Raw genomic sequence first — 21,410 nt, 5'->3', positions numbered from 1 at the left:
TAATCATACAATTTCCATAAATGAAAACTGTATGACAGCATTTTTTTATGATGACAACTAAAACTTTTCCAAGTATTTATGAAATTGCCTCAAAATTTGAAGAAATTCCTTATTTTTTGTATGCCACATTTATGTTTATCCTTGACCAATGTCTGACATTTCAAAAATTCAAAATTTAAAACTAACCATCGCTGAAAATTTTGTCAAAATTTGAAAGTTTGTTACTTTCGTTATATCATTTGTGTAAGACAGCTCTAAGACAAATCAGGTCGTATTCTATGCATTGTAGATGCAAGACCGTCCAACCTATGGTGCTCCAGCTTTGAGTAAACCAAGGTCTTTGCCACTTGCGTTCGGTTACGAACAAAACCGAAAAACTATCAGAAATTGAATTTTGAAAAAAAAAATCAAGTAGTTATTTGGTTTATGGGACAATACTTGTCATACAATTTTCATATATAGAAAAATGCATATCATAGAGACTTCATACAATTTTCTGTACGTATGGAATTGTAAATGCTAAGAAATTTTTTCATATATGGGCATTGTATGATAAGAAGATTTGGTTAACCCGGGTAAACTAAAAAAAAAAGTTAAAAAACGCATGCATTTAAATTTTATCACTTATTTAAATCGTATTAAAAGTGTTAGAAAATGTTTAAAAATAGCAACCTTTCATGGTAGTCAATCAACTGCACCTTACTCGAAAACATTGAAGAATTTTCAATTATAAGGACAATTGCCTAAAGCATAAGATCCATGTTGTGACTATAGAAAATTCAAAAGCAGCAGGCAAATGATATTCTGAAGGTTATTTACAGCGAAAAAAAACAACTCCAGGTTGGGTTCCATTCCATGCTCTCGGTCGTCTCAGGCATGGATGTAACCTCTGCCCCATATGCGCAGGATCAGCAGCTGCATTTAACTTAATTGTACATCGCTGTCAGATAAATTAGTGAAACTGTTAGACAATTGCAAACAAAACAAGAATTTAAGAAAATATGAGCCTATAAAATGGAAACATTGTAATTTTTCAGGTCTCTGTAAAACCAAATTTTTCAGCCCATAGTTTTACATGTGTTTATTTTTTATTCACGCACGCAGTATTAAAAAAAACACAGTGTTTGAATCAATTCAATTCGAAGTATTTTCAATCGGGTTTATTCTTAGCCTACGATAAACGTTTATGAAACTCGGTAAACAAAGCGCATTTATTATTCAAATATGTAAAGTTGACAGCTTAGAACCCCGAATATTTTTGCCGAAATTGATTACATGTCGAATATCTTTTTAATTTTGGACTTTCAGATGGTGTAGAAAACTACAATAGCCTGTATTAATTTAGTGTATTGAAATCGTGTGAAAAAAAAGTCGTATGCAGCACAGCGCATATTTAAATTATCCGGACAAATTGAAAAAAATTGAAAATCTTAAATTCGAGTTTCCCAAGTTGGGTGGAGATATGACCAAAAGGAGTGGAACAAAAGTTGTTTAAAATTTTATCAGAATCATTAAACTGTAATTTTCTTCGCAAAATTCGGAATCAAAAAATCAAAATTCGGACTTCAAAAAGGGTTCATTTTTGGTTGTTTCTAGTCAATTTTAAAAAAAGCTGCCAACAATGACCTGTTTATTGCAAGAAATTTGGCTGGAATTTTCAAAATATAAATCATACCATAATAAATTTGAGACAAGCGAAGCGGGGCTTAGCACCAGTTGCGATTCAAGAAAATCACCAAAAAGCTTAAGTTGAAAAAAAAAACGAATATTGTTGAAAAAAACTAGGTGAATCATAACTTTTTAGGTCAAAATGAAGGACATCAAGATGAAAGGCGCGAGGCGCAATCAGGGTTCTTGGTTTTTGCTATTTTCACGCAATGCCGTACCTCGTCACAACTGCATCTTTGTAATATCAAATCGTCATTTTAAGTTCCCAACTGGATTAGAACCCTGTCACGCTGTGTATCAATCACCCGTGCTATTAACTGTGCCAAGAACATAAAAATTATTTTAAGAAATAGCATTTTTTGAAATATCCAACCACATGAACATTACACGATAGAATCTTAGATTTAAATTATTTAAAGACATCGCAGACCAGTTTACTGAAAAAACCTAATAATTTCAAACCGATCAGAGTAAAATAAGAGTTTAAAAACTAAACTGAGCAGCCTCCATTTTATTCCAATTCCAAGCAACTGATCAAATGCGTGATATCACCGAAACCCGCAGGTGCTTTTTTTTCTGGTTTAAGAGATTTGAATGTTTCATTTTTGATTCGAAGTGAACATATATTTCGTAATTAATTTTTTAAAATGTTATCGAAGAAGATTCATATCTGTCTACTCAGCTTGAGAGAGCGCGACAGATACACTCGATCAACTCATTTTGGAAGAAAACTTTTTTTTTGAGTCCGATCGCGATTTGAACCGGGTCATTCAGCGTGTCGGACCAAAAGATATACGCTCAGCTATGGTGCGATATAAAAATAATATTTTAAGAAATGTTAGAAATTTGATCCTTTGTGCTGCGAATTCCCCAGTTCTCCCGGGGCAAACATGGAATTTTTCGCGGAGAAGTGAATGGAAATTGAACTTCCAAATTTTGCCTTTCCCTTGCTTTGGAAGCAAGTTACAATGGAAAAAAGACGAGGAAAAAATAGCGTAAGCTTTGCGAGATTAGTTTTATACCCCCCAAATGCATCACGTTAAAAACTTGCAGTTGCTGGTTCAAAGTCGATTGAGCTCGCGCGCTGCGCGCACTCGTCTGAGAATATGGCACAAATTGCTAACCACTTAAGGCCCAGCTAAACTTGGAAGTACTTATGATGCGTAGATTCAAAAACAGGACTTTGCCCAAAATCTGAGATGTTTTTCTAATAAAAAAGTGGGAAGAGTGAACATTTTCTGTTGAAAGCAGGTCTGCTTAAAGCAAGTATTTTTTTTCAGCTGAAAACACGTCATGGTTGGTGATATAGGGAATATTCCCAAAATCGGGTATCTCGATTCAAAACTCAATCTGAGAATTAGCACCAAAAACGGTCAAGTATTAAAAAATTCACTTGTTTGAAGGCACAACTTTTTTTCTAAAAAACTGAACTGGGCCTAGCAAATTATAAAGGTAAGCTTACAACAACCTGTTGAGTCGACTAATCTTATGACATCAGATTTGGCAGGATAATTCGAGAAAAGTCCAATAAACGGTCAACAAATCAAAAAATTGACATTTTCAAGAAGCATAATTTTGTTTAAAAAAAATTGAACGTAGCTGATTTTGCAGAACAGATTCACCCAACCTGTAAAGTCAGCTGATCCTAAAACCCAACTTTGGCAAGCAAGTTCTCATAAAAAAAGTTTCAAAAAACCGTCAATAAATCAAAATTTTGTCTTTTCCGAGGGCCAAAGTTTTTTTTGTCAAACATTGTGGGCGTAGTCGCGTATGCAAAGGAGCTTTTTGCAACCCGTTCTTCGGACTGATTCTAAAATTTCAGATAGTTGAGGCTAATTTTCGGTAACATTTATAAAATTTGGAAAAAAATCTGAGGACGAAAGATTTTGCAGATTTTGCAAATTTGGAAAAAAATCTGAGGACGAAAAATTTTGCAGATTTGAGAAGGAATTTTCTGGTAAAATTGACAAAAGTCGGAAAAAATCTGAGAACGATAGATTTTGTATAAAAAAATTGCTAGTGGCCGCTTGTGCAGAAAAGATTTGTCAAACCTGTAATTTCGATTACCAAAAAACCCAGGTTTGCCAGTGGTGGCCACTCAAATTATTATATGACTGACTGGTTTTGTAGGAAAACTTCTACCAACAGGTTTTTTTTCATTTGGCAACACAATTACTAGAATTCAAATTGATAATTTCTTGGGTTTCAGACTCATTGTCCTTGGGCACCAAAAACATGCAACTTTTCGGTTTGAAACTTCTATTGGAGCCGCAAATGAATCGACCTTTTGCTTCAAAACGAGGTAGCAATATGCAATATCTGTTCGATATGGTCATTTACTTATCAATTTAACACCAAAAACAGTTGATCAACTTAGATATTGTTCCAATGGTGGTTCACTGTTCACTTCCAACAATTTTTTTTACCCGCTGGAAGAGAGACAAACGATTTTTTGGACAATGAGTATAGGAAACGTCTCTTTTCTCTCAAAATTTCAAAAGTTTTTCCTAAGACTCCACAGTTAATTTATTCTCAATTGCTCAATAGATTAAATTTATTTACTCAGCGAGTGTCCAGTAAATCTGCTGCAAGGAGAGTTTCGAGATCTTCGGAAAGAAGATGTAGTAAAATATCGAAAAAACTCAGAACTAGCTTAAAAAAAGATGTTTTAATTCATTGAATTTTTAAAGGCAATTACTGATTTCTAAAACAATTAATCATAGCCATCTATAAAGGAAGGCTTTCAACAAACTGTTTTTTCAATTTATTTTTCATATCAGATTTGGCAGGATGGTTATCGAGCAAACAATAGTTATCCAAAAACGCTCAAAAAACCATAAACTTGAAAATTTCCAAGAATCATTGCATTTTGTGAAAAACATTTGGGTGAAGTGTAAAAACATTTAGGTAAAGATGCTTTTACAGAAGAGATTTGCACAGCCTGTAACTTCGATTAAACGCAGAAACGAAGATTTGTGACTACACAGAAGCAAAGCGGAGCTTCTCACCACTTGCGATACAACACAATCACTAAGAAAGCACGAGTCAAAAAACAATGAAATTTGTTGAAAAAAAAAATAGATTAACAACAATTTTTATATTTCTCGATAAAGGAGACTAAGGCCCAGCTAAAGCTCGAGGTACGTGTTGATTGTTTTTGAGTTTGTTATACTGATGCGGGACCAAATGCCTAATTTAAAAACTTGGACTTTGCTCAAAACCCTAATTGTTTCTTTAATAAAATAAGTGAAAATAGTGAAAACTTGTGAAATTTTGGATTTTTCCCAAAAACAACCTTTTTCTTCCAAAAAATTGAGAAGTAACGCTTCTTCTACAGGAACAATTCCCGGGAACATTTCTTTCGATTGAATCTTTCATCTCAGATATGATTGGGTAGTTTTAAAGAAAAATGAATAAGTTTCTAAAAAACGTTCAAGTTTCAACAAATTGACTTTCTTAAACCCGTAACTGATTCTTGCTAAAAACAGCAAGTAGAGAAGATTCCGAAAATCTGGTTTGACGATTGAGAACTTAACTTGTGACTTTGCACCGTAATTTTTGAGCAGAGTAAAAAAAAACTTCCAAAACAGTCAAAGTTTCAAGACTTTCACCTGTTTGAAGACCACAAAATTTTCTATGTGTCATTGTGTGTAGCAATTTAGAAAGGCAAGCTTCGAACAATCGTTTTTTTAGTTAAACCAATGATATCAGATTTGGCAGGGTAGTTATTGCGAAAAGTCCAAAACAGGGTAAAAAAATCAGAAAAATGACATTTCATAGCTTTTTGTTTTTAAAAAAATAAGAGGCCGCTTATACCGGATAGATTCACCCAACCTGTATTTTCTATTGAACCCAAAAACGCAGGATTGGCAGGGTAGTTCTCGAGAAAAATCAAGAGGTTTCAAAAAACTGAAAAAGTCAAATTTGTAAAGTCAGCTGAACCTGAAACCCAACTTTGGCAAGAAAGTTCTCATAAAAAAGTTTGGAAAAACGGCCAATAAATAAAAATTTTGACATTTCCGAGAACCATAATTTTTTATGTAGAAAAAAATTGTGGGCGTAGTCAAGCATTCAAGGGAGCTTCTTGCCACCCATTCTTCCGACTGGCATAAAATCTCAGATTTGAGAAGGAATTTTCTGGTAAAATTGACAAAAGTCGGGAAAAATCTGAGAACAATAGATTTTGTATTAAAAAAATTGCTAGTGGCCGCTTGTGCAGAAAAGATTCGTCAAACCTGTAATTTCGATTACCAAAAATTCCAGATTTGGCAGTGGTGGCCACTCAATTTATATTGTGAAAGACTACTTCTGTAGGAAAAATTCTTCCTACCGGTTCTTTCCATTCGGCAACACAGTTAATAGAATTCAAATTGATAAGTTCTTGGGTTTCAGACTCATTGTCCTTGGGCACACAAAACATGAAACTTTTCGGTTTGAAACTTTAATGGATCTGATAATGATTCGACCTTTTGGTTCAAAGGGTGGTACCAAGATGCAATATTTGTTCCATGTGGTCATTTAGTTATCAATTTAACACCGATAAAACAGATGTTTTGATTCATTGAATTTTTTAAAGGCAACTACTGATTTCTGAAACAATTAATCATAGCCATCTATAAAGGAAAGCTTTCAACAAACTGTTCTTTCAAGTCATTTTTCATATCAGATTTGTCAGGATGGTTATCGAGCAAACAATAGAGATCCAAAAACGCTCAAAAAATCATAAACTTGAAAGTTTCCAAGAATCATTGCATTTTGTGAAAAACATTTGGGTAAAGTGTAAAAACATTTAAGTAAAGATGCTTTTACAGAAGAGATTTGCACAGCCTGTAAATTCGATTAAACGCAAAAACGCAGATTTGTGACTACACAGAAGCGAAGCGGAGCTTCTCACCACTTGTGATCCAACACAATCACTAAGAAAGCACGAGTCGAAAAACATTGAAATTTGTTGAAAAAAAAATAGATTAACAACAATTTTTATATGTGTCGATAAAGGAAACTAAGGCCCAGCTAAAGCTCGAGGTACGTGTTGATTGTTTTTGAGTTTGTTATACTGATGCGGGACAAAATGCCTAATTTAAAAACTTGGACTTTGCTCAAAACCCTAATTGTTTCTTTAATAAAATTAGTGAAAAGAGTGAAAACTTGTGAAATTTTGGATTTTTCCCAAAAACAACCTTTTTCTTCCAAAAAATTAGGAAATAACGGTTTCTTCTACAGGAAAAATTCCCGGAACTATTTCATTCGATTGAATCTTTCATCTCAGATATGATTGGGTAGTTTTTAAGAAAATGAATAAGTTTCTAAAAAACGTTCGAAGTTCAACATTTTGACTTTCCTAAACCTGTAACTGATTTTAGCTAAAGGCAAATCATTTGGCACGGTAATTTTCGAACTTCCAAAACGGTCAAACTTTCAAAACTTTACCTTTTTTGAATGCCATGACTCTTTTCTGAACGTTATTGTGCGTAGCAATTTATATAGGTAAGCTTCTAACAGCCTGTTCTGTCGTTTAAACCAATGATAACAGACTTTGCAGTGTAATTATCGCAAAAAGTCCAAAAAATGGTCAACAAATTAGAAAATTGACATAGCTTGTTTAAAAAAAAAGGAGTGTAGCCGCTATGCGGGACAGATTCACCCAACTTGCATTTTCGATTAAACTCAAAATCCAGGATTGGCCAGGTAGGTCTCGAGAAAAGTATAGAAGTTTCAAAGAAACCGTCATAAAATCAAAATTTTGACATTTCCGAGTGCCAAAACTTTTGGTGTCAGAAAAGTTTGGGAATAGTCGCATAAGAAAAGGAACTTCCCACAAAGCTTTTTTTTTCACTTAAACTTGAAATCTCAGATAGAGCATTGTAGTTTTCGAGAAGATTTGATAGGGTAGTTTTTAAGACAATTCAAAAAGTTTCTTTCCTAAAACTTAACATTCTGAAAACAGTAGTTTTTTTCTGCGAAAAGCAAACCGTGGCACGTAAAGTAGAGAAAATTCCCATAATCGAGGTCCTCCTCGATTGAACACTTAACCTGAGAATTGGCAGGATAATAATCGAGTAAAGTCACAAAACTTCCATAAAACGGTCAAAGTTCAAAACTTCCACTTATTTGACGGCAATAACTTTTTTCAAAACCAACTGGGCGTATCAAATTACAAAGGTAATCTTCCAACAACCTGTTGTGTCGATCAAACCTATGATATCAGATTTGGCAGGATAGTAATCAAGAAAATTCCAGAAAGGTCAACAAATCAGATTGTTGACAATTCCAAGAATCACTGCTTTTTGTTTTAAAAGATTTGCTCGTTGCCACTTATGCAGAAGAGATTCAGCCAACCTGTTATTTCAACTGAACCCAAAAGCCCAGGTTTGGCAGAGTAGTTCTCTCGAAAAGTCCAAAAATTACATATAACTGTCAAAAAATCAAACATTTGACTCATCGCTATTACAGAGCAGCTACTCACTACCAGTTATCTCTATTGAACCCACAATTTCGGATATGAGAGGCTAGTTTTCGAGAAAAATCGATATGATTCACAAAACGGTCAAAAATCAAAAATTTGACTTATCCAAGGGCCATAATTTTTTTGCACTTCAAAAGTGTGAGCTCAGCCGCTTATACAGGGAATTTTTCATGTATGAGCGGCTCATTGAAAGCAAAACTTCAGGTTTGAGATGGCAGTTTTCGAGAAAACGAAAAAAAATATGGGTCAAATATTACCCCACAGACTGTTTCGAAGGCTATAGACAGAGTGGTCAATAGAAAAAGACTATGGGAATATACAGCCACACAGTCGAGTAAGCAGTCTTTCAATTCATACCCTATTTTTGAAAATCGGTAGGATTTTTGAGAAAAAACTTAAAATACAAAGTGAAAAAAATTTTCCAAAGCATCTCAAAAAATAAAACAAAAAAACCAATCCCGTACGCGTTCATAAAAATTCTTTTTATCAAACAGGACTTCCGAAAGCATGCCAAGCAAGATATTTGAAATTCAAATAAACAACTGAAAAGCCTACGAAGCGGAAACAAGGCCGACAATTTTTGAACAGCCACCAGTTGAGCCAAAAAAAACAGATTTTGTAAAAAAAAAAAACTTTATAAGTTTAAAGTCCCCCTGAAACTAACTTGTAGTAACTAGTACCCACCCAATTGCTGAACTTTAACTTTCATGAAATTGATCATGTCATGCAGCTGGCATGCTCAATTTCTTGAAAATTCAAATTTGATTCAACTCATTTTGTTTAACTAGTTAAACCCATAAAAATTTTCCATTCCGATTTGATAACGCTTGATAATCGCAAGCGTAATAAACTGCTTAGAAATATTTGACCGCTTCATTTTTGTCTTATATCAAACAAATGTAAGAAAAATGCGGTTAAAATTTCTAATTTTGATCGATGTCTGGATAATTTGAATCAGCACTGTATCATGTCACGCTGCATTTCAGTCAAGAATCAGTCTGCATTAAAAAAAACTTATTTACTTATTTTAACATTTTTGAGTATCTTATGCATCGCAGTATTTTGCATAAAATCACATTATTTTTGGCATGAAGTGATTTTTTTCTTTGTTAAGCTATTGTTACCTGGTCCTAGAAGCTTCCTATTCGTGCTGCTGCATTTACACCTCCGACTATTGCACGGTGAACTCTGAGATTGAAAAAAGCAGCAATCTGATGTCTGCTGAGAAAAAAATCGATTCTGATTTATATTACTACAATCTACAAATAAATAAATTTCATTCAAAACAAAATAACTAATTTGGCATATGGCACTAATGACATGCTACTACAAAACTTCACTTGTAAAACCATTTCAATGGAAACTGAAGCATAAAAACAAAAAAATCAATATAGTTTTTATTTTGTATTTACATTCGAGTCTTGGCCATTCTGGTAGTATTGCATGACCTGGTCGTCGAGTGCCATTTGTTGCTGTTCTTGTACAGCTTTCTGTTGTAACTCGGCCATTATTTCATTCTGCTCCGAAACATACTTTAATCTTTCCTCCAAAACTGCCTTCCTTTTCATCTCAGTATCTTATGCATCGCAGTATTTTGCATAAAATCACATTATTTTTGGCATGAAGTGATTTTTTTCTTTGTTAAGCTATTGTTACCTGGTCCTAGAAGCTTCCTATTCGTGCTGCTCCCTTTACACCTCCGACTATTGCACGGTGAACTCTGAGATTCAAAAAAGCAGCAATCTGATGTCTGCTGAGAAAAAAATCGATTCTGATTTATATTACTACAATCTACAAATAAATAAATTTCATTCAAAACAAAATAACTAATTTGGCTTATGGCACTTATGACATGCTATTACAAAACTTCACTTGTAAAACCATTTCAATGGAAATTGAAGCATAAAAACAAAAAAAATCAATATAGTTTTTATTTTATGTATTTACATTCGAGTCTTGGCCATTCTGGTAGTATTGCATGACCTGGTCGTCCAGTGCCATTTGTTGCTGTTCTTGTACAGCTTTCTGTTGTAACTCGGCCATTATTTCATTCTGCTCCGAAACATACTTTAATCTTTCCTCCGAAACTGCCTTCCTTTTCATCTCATACTCTGACCTTTCCTTCTCCAAAATGGCCTCCAATTCTTCAAAATGTTTCATTTTTAACTCCAACTTCTTTACTTGCGTCTCAACTAAAGAAACAACAGCAACACGTATTCGTCTCTCAACTAAAGATCGAAGCTGATTTGCTTTTTGTGCCGACGTTTTTAGCGCAGCTTCAGTAGCTAAAAGTGACATCTGTCTATCAATGGGCTGATTATGAATGGCTTCCATCAGTTCGAAGCTCATCATTTCTGAAGCATTAGCGCCTTGACTTCCGTCTTCAGTTGTTTCATTATTGACTTCATCGTTATTTATGACCAATCTTTCATATTCGTCAATAGCATCTCGCAAACTTTGCATAGTTGGCGCAAAGTTGGTCATTGCTGCATGTTCCTCGCAATTCAGATTGTACTCTTCGTTTGACACAACATGTTCACTGTCATTTAAAACTGATGTTTGGCTCACTTCGGGGGGAGCGCCTTCGACTGATGAAATTTCACCGTTATTCAAAGTAGATGCAGTTATGTCAATATTTTCCTTGTTGCAACTGACATCATCGCTAAAATCTTGACCGGAAACTGCCGAACTGGAGATTGCGTCATCGTTTTCCGAGTAGACGCTCGATGACTGCGCTCCACTGTGCGATGGAGTAACAACCGTAGCTACTTCTTCATTGTGTAGCTCTGATTCTTCATTGCGTAACGCAGATTCAATTGCCTTCTTCGTGGCCAATCGACTTAGCTTATCTAGAGCTCCTTTTGCAGCTTCCGCTGCTAATCTTGGATCTACTTCGCGCGCCAGAAACGCTATTGTTGTCATTACTGGATTCGGATTACTTGCAAACGGTACCTGGTCAAACTTCGACAAGTATTCGCTAGTTTTGGACCCTGTTATGAAAGAATCTTCAATCGGTAATTTTAGAAACTGAGTTATACATTGTTCTGAAGTCTTTGTTCCAACATGCTCCGAAATTTTCTCCCAATCTTCCTCGTAAATCTGAATTCCCTCCAGAAGCAGGAAAACCTCTGTTTGCGTCCAATCGCTTCCAGGAACTGCATTACTGCTCGACGCAGCAGCTCCACTTTTCATATTTTGACTCTTCTTTTTAGACGAATGCAAGTCAGCATGTAGTCCAAAGTTGTGAAGGGTTTTGGCTTCTTCTGAAGTTTCTTCCGATTTTGCGGTTCCAAAACCATCAAATTTAGCTATTCTCTCAGTTGCATTGAGACTGCGTACAATTTGAATTGGTTTTATATTCGCTTTGACCTCCGGTACTGTTGAAGGAGAGCTTTGCTCATTTCCAGCTTCGTCTACTTGTTGTTTTATATTTCCAAATACATGATAGGTCGCCGGATTAGCCAATCGCCGTGCATTATCTTGTGATAATTTAGGTTCCAAATCACATTGGTAGTTGATCAGACCCCATTGCTGCAAAAAAGCGTGAACGCGAAACACTGTACAAACATCACCTGTCAGATTCCGTCTAACCGATGTCAGAGTTAAGTATACAAAAGGGTTTATCCTATAGCTATCTATCATAAAATTTCGCATGTACAAATATTTCTCTGGGGACTTAACTTCACTTTCTTCATCGATGAAAAATTCCGGTATTGCTCTTTTTTCGATTTCATGAATCGACTTATAATCAAACCATGCACTGTAAGACGGTATAATAATGTGAAAAGTCTGGTCGGCTATTTTAGACGTCGGCTCAGTTGTGCTTAGACATAATTTAACACGTTTCGGATCTGTAGGACCCGAATCCATGTCAATCAATTCTACATTAGCTTGGACCATGGGCTGCATTGCACTAGGACTGGTGACTATCTGAACATTATTTGACGGTTCTGGAATTTCAACTACAATTTCTCTTTCTGAATTATCTTTTCTCTCAATTTCACCAGTTGGTTGAGAATTGCTTTCAGAAGGTTCAACATCTGCTGTCACAGGTGATCTGGTTGTTTCTCTTGTTAAATCAAACACTTTGGATGAAAAATCAATATACTCTTTCGTATTATCTTCCTTCGTAATATAATCGAACTCTGAAACCCACTCATTGCTATAGTCTGAACTTATTAACCAATTATAATCAACATGGTATTTGGCAACACAATTGATAGAATTCAAATTGATATTTTCTTGGGTTTCAGACTTATTGTCGTTGGGCACCCAAAACATGTAACTTTCCGGTTTGAAAACTTGATGAATTAAATTAACTTCTTTGGAGCTGAAAATGATGCGACCTTTAGCTTCCAAAATTTCTTTTGATTCATGAATAAGTGCTTTCTGCTCATGTACAATATGCGAGGCTAGAGCTTCGCTTTCTACAATGACACCGTTATGCTCTTTCACACTTTTTAATAATCGCTCTTTTAGTGCATGCGTAACATCAGGTGCGAAAAATACTCTAGGAATTATGAACAAACTCTGATCAATCAAACACTTCTCGATTCTGGTTAGTAATAACAATGTGTCCGGTCTCTTCGAAACAGCACCCAAGTCAAATATTGTCCATCCCTTTTCGAACTTGAAGGCAAACATTTCTGCCAAGATGTAACACAAAGCACCGTCTGGCTTGAAATCGATAAAAAGCCTAAACGGGAACCCAGTACGAGTTGACTTTGATTCTTCGTTTTCATTCTGCTCGGATTTCACGAATTCCACAAGAAGGTATATTGCGCGACAGAGTATTCGATTAACTTCCATTGGTTTCTGATTTGCGAATTCATCTGTGTTGAAATACTTTGCATATTCTTCGTGGTTTATCAGCCATTCGCGGACTGGGTCGAAGTGTATTAATGTGGAGTCTAACTCCAGAAAAGCTTGAAAAGATGAGCCAAATGACAGACTGTTTACGTCAGGGAGAGATAATGAATGCACATTAGCCATATTGTTGTTCTGAAATGGATTTTGAGGTAGACTACTTAGTACAAAGAAGTTTCACCAAACTTGCAATACAAAGAAAGAATAACTATCAATAAAAGCAAGTATTGCCGACTGCTGCGCATTGCATTTCAAGTAGTTATAGGCGACCGCAGCCATTCAAATAAAAAAAAATTCAAAAAAAGGGAAAACATTAAGGTAAAACTCTACGCAAATTGTTCTTTCTTTCAGAATAGGCGATTTTAGTAAGGGGCGATTGATTGAAAGCTTAAACTATCAACGTGTCACTCACAACTGTTTTGCTATTCAGTCTGAAAAAGGAATTTTTTCACAACTTTTTCCAAATCCGAATTACGGCTGAAATGGTTTTAATATGATACCACACTTCAACCTGTCGTTGAGGTTGTCAGGTGAAGCGGTCGGAACAAAAACACCTTCTAAATTCCTTTGATTTTTAAAATTAACAACTGCAATCAAAATTTACTCAAAGGGAAATAAGCTCTGTCACAATATACAAAGAAACCATTTCAAAAATCATCTCCACTGATCAGTTACTATTTTCAGAACAAATCCCGTTTTTTTTCTGGAAAAGCACGGATGTAATTAAAAAGCTCGTACCAAATGAATAAACAAATAATTAACTGGAAAAAAAAACTTCAGCGAAGAGCAAGGACCATCTTTCACAGAGGCGAAGCGGAGCCTTGTAACCTTTGCGATACATCACACATAGAATTTGAAGCAAGCAGATACAAAAACATTAAGCCCAGCGCTAAATTAGCTTTGAGACAAAACTTACTCAGCGGTAACTAGGCAGACTTCTGTTGAGCCGAAAGTTACCACTAAAGATTTGTGCTTGAAAACAAACCCAACTGGTGATATTCCCCGCAGCACAAACATGCATAAACACAACAATTTTACCAGACTATTGTAGGAAAACTAGGGGCAACAAGTTTCACAGAAAAAAGCCGAAGCCAGACTAAAATCTTAGATCTCAAACCGGAAACAAGTTGATTAAAACTTTATGAACATTTAATTCGAAAAAAAACATACATCACGTTGTAGCTTTTTGAAGAACACTGTTTCTGATTGTCACTATATTCCTAAAGTTATCCCATTTCGAGAAAACTATCAAAAGGGTTTTTTATTCCGCTGAAAATTCAGAAAGCTACGAGTCCCTTTCAAACTAGAAATTATTCACATCTTCGTGACTTTCTAACTTTTGCTAATCGAGTGGAGTTGCTTTCATTCAACAAAGAGAATGAAAAGAAATGGAAAAAGAAATCAAAAATCAAACCGCAAAAAATCAGATATGAGCGTGAATAAAATTTAAAGAGATTTTCCTGAAAAAAAACCAAACAAAAAAACCAATAAGTGGTAATCAGCTCTTTAACTTTTAAACAGCTAATACGATATGATTAAAAAACACACCATTTACCAGCTACAAAATAGTGAATGAAAAAGACTCAAAAAAATTCCGAATTATGTTGGAAAAAAATTACTTAAAAAAATAACTTGACAAAAGTTGCTAAACTACAGCTACAAAAACTTCATATTTCAATTTTATGAAGTTCATAAACAGCCCTTTAAAATGGAATTCATTTACCGAGCAGCAACAAAGGCGACAAACTTTGGGTCGAAACCCGTTGAGCCGAAAACAAATGTTGTCATAAAAATTTCATAAAACTCAAAAGTTTTGACGACCCATCCAAACTGAAACACAATTAACCAAAGAATTGCGTTTTTTCAGCGCGCTTCTCAAATTTAGTTTAAAAAATGCATGCGCCGAAGGCGCCTTTAGAAAAAATTTAGGATCCGTCAACCAAAAATGGAGATCTTAAAATAGTTTAAAGGGGGACCGTTTGGTTCGGCAGGGGGTCGAATCCCCTGAATCCACTGGAACACAATTAAAAAATAAAAGATTTGCAATCCTTGAGAGTACTCTGACAGGACCTAACTACAGGGTTGGGAATTTCATATTTTTAAAGAAAAAAAATAATTCAAGTTTTCTGAAAAATTTTGAAAATATCGCAAAAAACGTCATATCTCGAAAACTACAAAGAATTGAGCAGTCATACTTGGAGGCAAGATTCGCAATGTTTGAGAGTACTCCGACAGGACCTAACTACAGGGTTGGGAATTTCAGATTTTTAAAAACTAACAAAAATTTAAGTTTTCAGAATAATTTTTGAAAAAATCACAAAAAACGTCATATCTCGAAAACTACAAAGAATTGAGCAATCCTATTTGGAGGCAAGATTCGCAATCTTTGAGATTACTCTGACAGGACCCAACTACAGGGTTGGGAATTTCAGATTTTGCGAAAAAAAAAATTAATATAAGTTTTCGGAAAATTTTTTGAAAAAATCACAAAAAACGTCATATCTCGAAAACTACAAGGATTTGAACAATCATATTTGGAGGCAAGATTTTTAACTCCTTAGAGTACTCCAACAGCTCCCAACTAAAGGGTTGGGAACTTCAAGTTTTGTAAATTATTTTGTTATTTGAAATTTCTGAAAATTTTTGAAACAATCTCAAAAATCGTCTTATCTCGTTAACTAAAATGATTCGGGCATTCAAAATTGGAGGCCAAATTCGCAACTCCTAATTCGATATTGGGCTGCCTAACTTAAACTCGGTAAAATAACCACTAAAATCAAATTGGAAAATCGAAAAAAAATGCTTAACCATTGCATTATACGATATAGCTTAAAAATGCAAACATAATACGTTGAAAAAGCTTAAACATGGCGAGATAGTGAAGCCCGCATTTAAATATATAATAGATATAACATGATTAAAAAAACATAGAAGCTGCTATTCAATTTTTTAGCATAATCTGCTATTAATTTTTTTAAACATTATCTGAGATTCGAAATCATGAGCGTCGCAAAGTTATTCACTCGGACCACTTGCGATACATTAGAAACATAGCATTGTATATAAATAAGTTCCTTAAAAACTATCATATCGCATTACACCACTCTGTCACAATTTTTGTATCAGAGATGTTTATCTCGCAATTTTCTCTAAAACTCTCAATTCTGACTCAAGGATCAATTAATCGGTAATACAAATTTGGTAATTCAAGATTAGCTATTAGAAAAAAAAAACATGTCATTTATTCCAATTCAATCTTATTAAAAAATAATTGACTAAGTAAATCACTTTAAACTGTCATGATGTGAGAAATTTTATCAGCCGCTTTCAGCACTTGGTCGGATGACACTTGATGATGAAAGACAGCTCTGATGACTGAGGGACCGACTGCAAAAACTCCCACGTTGACCGAGCTGCCATCTCCTAGCTTCCTATTGGCTAATTGATCCACCAGCCCCTGGGCAGTGATTGTGTCCGACTTCACCGTGAAGTATACCATGTTTGTCTGCACAGAAGACAGATCAAGCTCAATTCCTGTAATGCAAATCGTTCTCTCAAATTTTACTTAACTCATTTGTTGCCAAAAATTTGCGAATAGCATTTGATAATGATATTTTTCAAAAACCAACACAGGAGTAGCTTTTTTTTATATAACAGGCAGATTTTACAAAAAGAAGTCTGCTGTCGACAGCAAAGCTAGTTTTAATAGCATTCTTTCTTCTGCAAACTGTACTGCATTAAGCTTTGATTATCTTAAATTAGATTTACTTAACCAGGCACGCTCTTGATCTTAGATGCAAACAGCAGCGCATTTTCATGATCCGCGCCCAGTTTCTGTTCAAATCCATCAAGAGCGACCAACCCACATGATGCCAGAACCCCCGCTTGTCTCCATCCTCCTCCAACCATCTTTCTGAGCCGTCTAGCCCGATCTATGAATTGTTGTGAGCCACAGATGACAGAACCCACAGGAGCTCCTAGACCTTTCGAGAGACATAGATTGACCGAATCGAATGGTTCAGTCAGTTCTTTGGGATCCACGCTCAAAGATACTGCTGCGTTTAGAAGTCGTGCGCCGTCCAAATGAAGAGCAATATCTGCAACAAAACTAAGATAGTTCAGGTCCACGCTAAAAAGCAGTTCAATAGTAGCGTCAGTCCGTAAAATCAATTTAGAACGTTTTGTCATGCTGAGAACATACAAGCTAATTCAGTTAAGAGAAATTCATTTGAAATGAAATCGGTCGAAAATGAAAAATGATTTATTAAAACCCGGATATTTGATGACAAAAAAATAAAAACTGTGTACCTTCTCCGTGGCTTTTCATAATTTTATGCACCTTCCAGCAGTACTCTGGACTCAGTACAACACCACCACACATATTGTGCGTATTCTCCAGACATACCATCTTCGTCTTGGTCTTATGTGGATCAATGCCTGGATTTATCGTCAGATCCAGTTCGTCCAGACTAATAGTACCATCTGGTGCATTATGGATAGTTCTGATCACCACTCCTGCTATGCAACTGGCTCCTCCCTGTTCGTACTTGATGATGTGTGACTTGTCACCCACTATTATGTCATAGCCCCTCCCCCAGCAATGGGCCATGATCGATAGAAGATTGCCCATAGTTCCACTAAACACATTAGCATTAGATAGAGATAATTAGAACTAACATCGAATTCTTGAATAGCCTTAATCAAAGCCTTTAGTGAATTAGGGAAACTATAATCAGTGATATGTAACAATAGGTGGTAATTTTGAGAACTATTTGAGTAGTGCAAGTATTAATTTGAGAACTCTTATCCATAACATAGTTGTTTCATTTTCAATCAATTGTACATGCTGCTAATATAGTTTTTATAAATACATTACTTTACCAGATAACTACAAACTTTACACTACAATTTTGTCAAAAATTTGGCTTTGAAACAAATTATAAAACAAGAGTAATGAACGCAAGAAAACGGACTTATTTTTTTCTAAGAACCTTCAACTTTTGAATTTCGAAGAAAACCAGAGATGGCCCTAAAGCTCTTTGAATTTGTAGAACAATTTGTGATGGACACTTTTTTCTTAAAATTAACAAAAATTGAGAAGACTGGATTAATAGGCAAAACTTTTATTTCGCTGGGAAATATGATAATTAGTTTCCATTTTCGAAACTAGAAGTCGAGCAAGTTTTTCGTGACCTTAACAATTTTGTTCTTCGAGAACTTGAGCTTCTTTCAACCAATTTGGAACGATTTCAAAGAGGGATTAACTCTCCGCTTACGCGTTAATAGCGCGAAATATATCGCGCGTTAATTGTCCCAAATTGGCCAAAATGGCAATCTTTAAACCCCCGTAACTTTACGAAAAATGTCACAGGTAAAATATCTTCTCAAATTTGAGCTCAGGACAACAATACCTTTCGAATGATATAAAAAATTTCCGTCAAAAATGGCTACTTAAAAAGTCGAAATTTGTCTGAAGAAAAAAAACCCACCCCGAGCACAAATATTCCGTTACTTTCGTATCGAAATTCGGAACAATAAGAAGTCAACTGCTAAAATGTTAAGACTTTTCCTGAAAAAATAAACAAAAAAACATCGCGACCTATAAAATAGTACGTTCACTACTCTTAATACTGTTCGAAGTATAACAAAGAGCGATCCATCTATTTAACTTGAATCTGCTACCTATTGTAATATACCAATAGTACAGTCCGTACAGTCCTGGGAATGCAAAGATTTCCCAAGCTCCAGAAATCATCTTACAATAGGCAATCCCTAACAATCTCACTGCCTCTGAAAGTGAGCTCAAATAATGAACAAAATCCTTATATTTTAAAAAAATACGGTTTGATGCAGCAAGTTTTGTAATATTTGAAAAAAATATATAATTTAATTCAATTTAATTAAAAGGAATCTCTTCCATAAACTGCGCGGCTTAATATCAAGGACTAGCATAGCTTTTTAAAAATACCAACTTAAAAGTCATTTTATACATCTCTAAACAGAGTAAAACACGACTGCCCGTATCAGGGCAAAGCCCTTAATTTTCCGACTGCCCTTTGGTCTCGAATAGTTTTTTTGGTTAAAAAATATTGGCAAAACTATGAAGAAAAGGCTGACATCAAATTTTAAGTGTTAAAATTTGAGTCGTGTATGGAATTAATAAGCCCAAATTAGCTGCCTCAATTCAATTTGGAACGATTTTGCAATGCGGGATAATTCGCCACTTGTCACTATAATCGAGCAGTTTGTTCAGGCTTGTGACAGGTTACTGTGTGTCTGCACACCAAGCTGGCCATTCAAATCAAGGAATCGATCTCTAGTGGGAGCAAATAGTTTTAAAATGGTCTGATTTTAAAAAATTTAAAAACCACCTCTAGCATATATATTCTTCAGTTCTGAACAACCAGTACCACTCATTGACTAACGTAATAAGCCCGAGATATTTTTCAGTGACAAATTATCAAACTCATTACTTAGATGTGAATTTGGGGCTTTGATTTACTATTCTAGATAAAATATGGGCTCTTTTTCCTTTCCCCCCCCACCTGCAAACTTTTACATGCAAATTTGTTGATCACATTGTCCGATTGTTATGAAAATTTACATACAGACTAATAAGGCCACGACAAACATATTAGGTCTTCATACTCAACCTCGTAAAAGCACTCGTTACACTAATATATTGAAGTTGAGGTTGGGGGGGGGGGAAAGGAAAAAGAGCCAAAATATGTATGATGTTCATTGTATTATCCACATCTAATCGTTTGCATCAAAATATGATGATCAGAAACAAGAACAATACCTAATCGTCTATTTAGCGTCACCCCTGACTTGAGGATACTTTTATTATGGATAAACTTCAGCGGAGACAGTTGGAGAGTATAAAGCGCATTAAGTTAGTCGAAAGAAAATGAGAGATGCTCTTCAACCAAAAAAAGGAAATTAATCTTTTTTTTAATTCGAAGGAAAATATTTTGATGAGAACACAATAAGAAAGACACATATGAAGCGGATACAACACAATCATAAAAACATCAAGTCGAAAAAAAATGAAAATGTTGAGAAAAACTAATTGGACCAAAATTTTCATATAACTCGAGGAAGAACACCTAGGGCCCAGTTATTTTACTAATGCGAGACGAAATGCGTATCTTCAAAAATTGGAGTTTGCACAAAACCTTCGTTGTTTCTCTACTAAAATTGGTTAGAAGAGTGAAAATGTTTAAGATTTTGGAACATCTACCAAATCATTACATTTTTCTTTAAAAAAACAAAAAAGTAGCCGCTTCTGCAGGAAAAAGTCGCACAACCTCTTATTTCGATTTAACTTTTAATCTCAGATTTGATAGGGTAGTTTTCAAGAATTTCTAAAAAAGAGTCAAAGTTCAAAAACTTAACTATCCTAAAAAGTAATATTTTCGGCGAAAAGCAGGTCATGGCCTGTAAAGTGGAGAAGATTCCCAAAATCGAGTTCCTCGATTGAACACTTAACCAGAGAATTGGCAGGGTAATGTTCGAGAAAAGTCACAAAACTTCCAAAAGACGATCAAAGTTTCAAAACTTTCACTTGTTTAACGACTGTAACTTTTTTCAAAACCAACTGGGCGTAGGAAATTACAAAAGAAAGCTTCCAACAACCTATTGTGCAGATTAAACTTATAATATCAGATTTGGCAGGATAGTTATCGAGAAAAGTCCAGAAACAAATCAGATAGTTGACAATTCCGAGAATCGTAGCTTTTTGTTTTTAAAGATTTGCGCGTAACCGCTTATGCAGAAGAGATTCACCCAACCTGTTATTTCGATTGAACCCGAAAAACCAGGTTTGGCAGGGTAATTTATTCGAAAAGTCTAAAAATTTTAAAACTCGGTCAAAAAAATCAAAAATTTTTCTATTCCGAGGGCCATATTTTTGTTTTAAAAAGTTTGGGCGCAATCGTTTGTGGAGGGGAGGTTTCAAAATCCGCTCTATTAATAGAAACAAAAAAAATCTCAGATTAGGTAGATTAGTTTATGAGAAAAAGAAAAACTATATTTAAAAAAATCGGTCAAATATTTCCCCTGCAGACTTCTATGAAGACTTAGACAAAATGTAAAGCAAAAAGAGACCACAGGAGTATGCAGGCACACAAACGTGTAGGCGGTCTTTCTTTGAATACCCCTATTTTAAAATTCGGTAGAAGAGTTTTTGAGAAAAAAAAAACTAATTTTTTTTTGCAAAAAGTGATAGAATTTTGCAAAGCGTAAAAAAACATACCGTACATTTCCATAAAAGCTGTTTTATTTTCCAACTGGAATTCTAGGCAAACATGCCAAGCAATGCTTTTGAAATTTAAATTAGCAGCTGAACAAACATACAAAGTGTAAACAAGGCCGACAATCTTTGAGCAGACACCAGTTAAGCCGAAAA

At 35.0% G+C, this 21,410-nt stretch overlaps 2 protein-coding genes across 6 annotated transcripts in view; both read right to left on the bottom strand.

The window, feature by feature from the left end:
* Window positions 1-9,924: 9,924 nt before the first annotated feature.
* On the bottom strand, window positions 9,925-13,131 carry LOC134848272 (SWI/SNF complex subunit SMARCC1-like). Its single transcript, XM_063865658.1, has one exon. The coding sequence runs from the start codon at window positions 13,124-13,126 to the stop codon at window positions 10,070-10,072; it is 3,057 nt and encodes a 1,018-aa protein (XP_063721728.1). The 5' UTR covers window positions 13,127-13,131; the 3' UTR covers window positions 9,925-10,069.
* Window positions 13,132-16,180: 3,049 nt separating this feature from the next.
* LOC134847557 (uncharacterized) overlaps window positions 16,181-21,410 on the bottom strand; it is a 110,138-nt gene continuing 104,908 nt past the window's right edge. For 2 of the 5 annotated variants that reach the window (XM_063864633.1, XM_063864631.1), the window contains exons 3-5: window positions 17,309-17,637; window positions 16,774-17,097; window positions 16,181-16,534 (exon numbers count right to left, since the gene is read on the bottom strand). In XM_063864633.1, coding sequence (XP_063720703.1) covers window positions 16,290-16,534; window positions 16,774-17,097; window positions 17,309-17,637 — 898 coding nt within the window. In that variant the 3' untranslated portion in view covers window positions 16,181-16,289. Of the gene's footprint in view, window positions 16,535-16,768; window positions 17,098-17,308; window positions 17,638-21,410 lie in introns of all 5 variants that reach the window. The other 3 variants (XM_063864632.1, XM_063864635.1, XM_063864634.1) reach the window with 3 other exon arrangements.

Source organism: Symsagittifera roscoffensis, chromosome 6 (genome assembly GCF_963678635.1).
Source record: "Symsagittifera roscoffensis chromosome 6, txSymRosc1.1, whole genome shotgun sequence".
Taxonomy (NCBI): Eukaryota; Metazoa; Xenacoelomorpha; order Acoela; family Convolutidae; genus Symsagittifera; species Symsagittifera roscoffensis.
This window is presented reverse-complemented; position numbering and strand designations above follow the sequence as displayed.

Bases quoted from the DNA above. Each gene is read 5' to 3' on its own strand.
- LOC134848272 (XM_063865658.1), bottom strand. From the start codon at position 13,126: ATGGCTAATGTGCATTCATTATCTCTCCCTGACGTAAACAGTCTGTCA.